Raw genomic sequence first — 3,493 nt, forward strand, 5'->3', positions numbered from 1 at the left:
TGTATTTACCAGGTTATACTCGAATGTTTGGAAGAGCCTCGTGCGACGTGATGTAGAGAACAAATATAATACTGTTGATTCTACCAGCTGTGTTGCGTACTCTGCCATTTTCGAGGAACCCGCGACGAATTTGCGCGGTTCTGTTGTGATGTAAGTTTCGAAAAGCCGCGCCCTTACCGGAAAGTGTCGAAAGTGCGAACCGGTTTCGAGCATGCCGCGCGTACGAAGTTTCCAGTCACGTTTCTTGCGCTGTTCATCGAACGAACGAGGGAAGCCAACGTACACACAGGACGAGCAACAAAGTCGAGTCAACGACGCGTGTCGAGGCGGTCGGTTGTCATGGTTACCGCTCGCAACCACACAGGTTACGTCGACCGCTTCGTTCTCGCGTAAAATTCGATGGGCATCGGGTATGGATTGGGCTACGGATTTGGAGATCACCTCGAAGAAGGTAAATCGTGACAACTTGTACGTTTACTTTGTTTCGTTGCTTACCTTTCGAACCGTTCGTCGAAGGTACGGTCGGTAAGGTTGTTTACAACACTTGACACGCTTTCGTGGCCATTCGATTTTCAGCTCTTACCGCGTCTCGGCAGACGATCCACGCAGAACGTTACACAGGAGGATCTCAAGTCGGACGATGACCTCTTGGACAGTCCTATTTCGGCGTCCTCCGCAAAGCAACCACCTGCGGTACCTCCGCGGACCAGGAAAACGGGATGGGGAGAGGAATTGAAGAGCGGAAGGTACGTTTTGTAATATCTCCGAAAGGACGACTTTGATAGTTGTTTCTAACTTCCTTGTGTTTCTCGTTTCTAGATCCCGAGGAGCTGCAAACATCATCGAACAGTAAGTACAGTGAATGGGGATTAAAAAATCAGATGTTCATAATCACTGATAGGTTATTTCTTAGAGAACGTTCCCGAGGGGTGGAGAAGGATGAACCGGTAGACGGTGAGAATCTTTTTACAATCGTTTGAAACGTAAAGTGCGAGAAAAACAAAGAAAGAAAAATACTCAACCATTTCAAAGATAGACTTACATGGTAATGGAAAAATGGAAAAACTCCTCTTTGGAAGGAGAATGTTCGATACGATATTGATTCGAGTACCTTCGAGCTACTTGCATTTTCCGTTATTCGTAGATATTCCCGTTATACCGGATTTGGACGAAATACAAGAAGACAGCGCATTGGCCGACATCAATACAACCACGTATGTATCGTTACTTGCTCTCGCTTCTGACTTTTTTTTTTTTTTTTTTTTGTGTGTGTGTGTTTAATTTCACTGTAATTAATTATCTCGTAGAGTCAACGTGAACAGGGTTGCTGCGTACAAGGAGCTCGACACGGACTTGATAAAAAACGCTGCATTCACGTCTCTAAACGGCGTCAATCTTTCTCTTCTGGCGGAGAAATTGTACACAGAGAATCTAACGAAAGACTCCGACGAAGTGTGGAATTGGAATCTTCTTTTCACGCAAGTTTCCTCCGAAATCAATAGCGAGACACAAAAGAAGATTCCTGCTTGAACGTCATATGTCAATATTACATCGATGTACTAGTATTGTAATGGAAAAAATAAATCGAAAACTATTGTAAAAGAGGAATTACATTCGTAAAAGTTTTTTCATAAAGAATTGCATGTGTTCAAAAAACATGGCAAACTGCTATCTACAGTGCCTGTATATGGAAGTGACAAATTATAACCTCGTCTGACCTATTCGATTGCCCCCCAATTTGGAAATCGCGGTAGTTCGAGGAGCGACGTGAAGACTCGACCGTGCAGGCGTGCAAATCCGAGGTTACACGAACCACGAACTTGAACGCGCAATCGGGAGCCGAACACAAGCTACTTGAAGCGACCACGTGACAACACCCACTGAGCAGATCTGCCACAATTTCTACGTTAGCGATCAATGTTCAGCTGTGCCATCACTAGCACACACTTCCAGAGGAAACTTTTCGGTTCTCGTATATAAAGGAATGTAACCCCGACCGAGCACTATCGAGAAACTTGCCGCGGTAATTTTATTGTATAGTGAATCGTTTGGGGATAAAAATTGTTCTTTTTTTAACCGAATAACATTATAACGTTTGAAAAAAATTTATTAAACACTATTGAAGCTCTTATACGGTAATTATTTAACGTTTACGTAAATAATATATCCGGACGATCAATCCTGTAGCCACCTAGGGAGCGAATGTAGAAGCTCAAGTTACGAAACCGAGAATCGATACCGAGGGACGCGTTGGTCGATGCTTCGAGTATCGAATATGCCGGCGCTACGAGTTTGAATTTGGCAGAACCGTGCAACGATGACCAGTTTGCATTAGAATTATACTATCCGTATGTTTACGCAAAATACCAAATTAACGAGCACCGAAAAAGATTCCTCCGATTCTAGGTTTAAAGGCTCTAATGCATTGCGATGGGTATAGTACATGCGTCGACGAAGAAATTAGAGGAATCAAACGAAACATCCAACGAACCGCAAGATAAAGGGCCGGGAAATCCAGGAAGTTTCGAGGACCTCCATATAAGGGTGAAGGACTTGTATCCTCCAAACTTTGAGGGAGCACGGTTGACGATCAACAAAATACTTAGCGAGTATTTCAGCGTGACTCATTCGATCACTCTGAGCTCCGTGACACCATCCGGTTACAAATTCGGTGCCAAATACGTCGGTACTAAGACGGTGGGTCCAATAGAGAAATACCCTATTATCACGGGCGAGATTTCTCCAAGTGGATACTTGACCGCTGCGTTCGTGCACACATTAGGTTGTAGATTAAGGTACAAATTGTCGGCCCAAGTCTCCGATGGGAAATACAAAGCGTCGAGTTCGAGTTTGGAATATCGTGCGAATGATTTTACGGTGGCGGTAACCATAGCCAATCCACGAATCGTCAAGAAGCAAGGGACGATAGTAATGCATTTTTTGCAATCGATCACTTCGAGGATCGCGTTAGGAACGGAGATTGCGTGCCTTCGCGGCTCTAAAGTACCTGGTGGTCAACAAACCGTCATGTGCATGGCTTTCAGGTACAGCACAGGACCTACCACGTTATCCGGTACCATTGGCGAGGCGGGCTTGCACTTATGTTACCATCGCAAGGCCAGCTCGCAACTAGAACTCGGTGTCGAGTTAGAGACAAACATGCGTACTCATTACTCGATCGCTACTATTGTTTACCGTGTAGACGTCCCGTATGCGGACCTCGTGTTCCGCGGGATTGTCAATTCAGAGACTACCGTCGGTGGCGTGTTCGAAAAGAGATTGTACCCGATACCAGAGTCTTCACTGATCATTAGCGCCCTCTTGAATCATCAGAAACAGCAATTTCGAGTAGGCGTCGGTCTTAACATTGGATAATGATATGATATATCGTTGTTTACGGGAATTCGCCGCGCGTAATATTATCGTTGTTGTCTCGCATACGACATCATCGTCTGTAAATACGATAGAAAGGAATATCGATGATAAAAAGAAA

The 3,493-nt window shown here is 44.6% G+C and overlaps 2 protein-coding genes across 3 annotated transcripts; both read left to right on the plus strand.

Annotated features, from left to right (window-relative positions):
- Positions 1-145: 145 nt before the first annotated feature.
- Positions 146-1,638, plus strand: Ift43 (intraflagellar transport 43). Of its 2 annotated transcripts, none has more exons than XM_076318045.1 (6): positions 146-451; positions 577-746; positions 820-849; positions 902-954; positions 1,145-1,214; positions 1,308-1,638. In XM_076318045.1, exons 1-6 carry the CDS (start codon positions 212-214, stop codon positions 1,528-1,530), a joined length of 786 nt encoding a protein of 261 aa, XP_076174160.1. In that variant the 5' UTR covers positions 146-211; the 3' UTR covers positions 1,531-1,638. The 2 variants fall into 2 exon arrangements, with proteins under 2 accessions (XP_076174160.1, XP_076174161.1); XM_076318046.1 differs by having other exon boundaries at positions 153-451; positions 914-954; positions 1,308-1,631.
- A 792-nt stretch (positions 1,639-2,430) lies between these two features.
- Positions 2,431-3,375, plus strand: LOC143150044 (mitochondrial import receptor subunit TOM40 homolog 1). The gene has a single exon (XM_076318044.1). The coding sequence runs from the start codon at positions 2,431-2,433 to the stop codon at positions 3,373-3,375; it is 945 nt and encodes a 314-aa protein (XP_076174159.1).
- Positions 3,376-3,493: the final 118 nt, after the last annotated feature.

This window comes from Ptiloglossa arizonensis, chromosome 8 (assembly GCF_051014685.1).
Source record: "Ptiloglossa arizonensis isolate GNS036 chromosome 8, iyPtiAriz1_principal, whole genome shotgun sequence".
Lineage (NCBI taxonomy): Eukaryota > Metazoa > Arthropoda > Insecta > Hymenoptera > Colletidae > Ptiloglossa > Ptiloglossa arizonensis.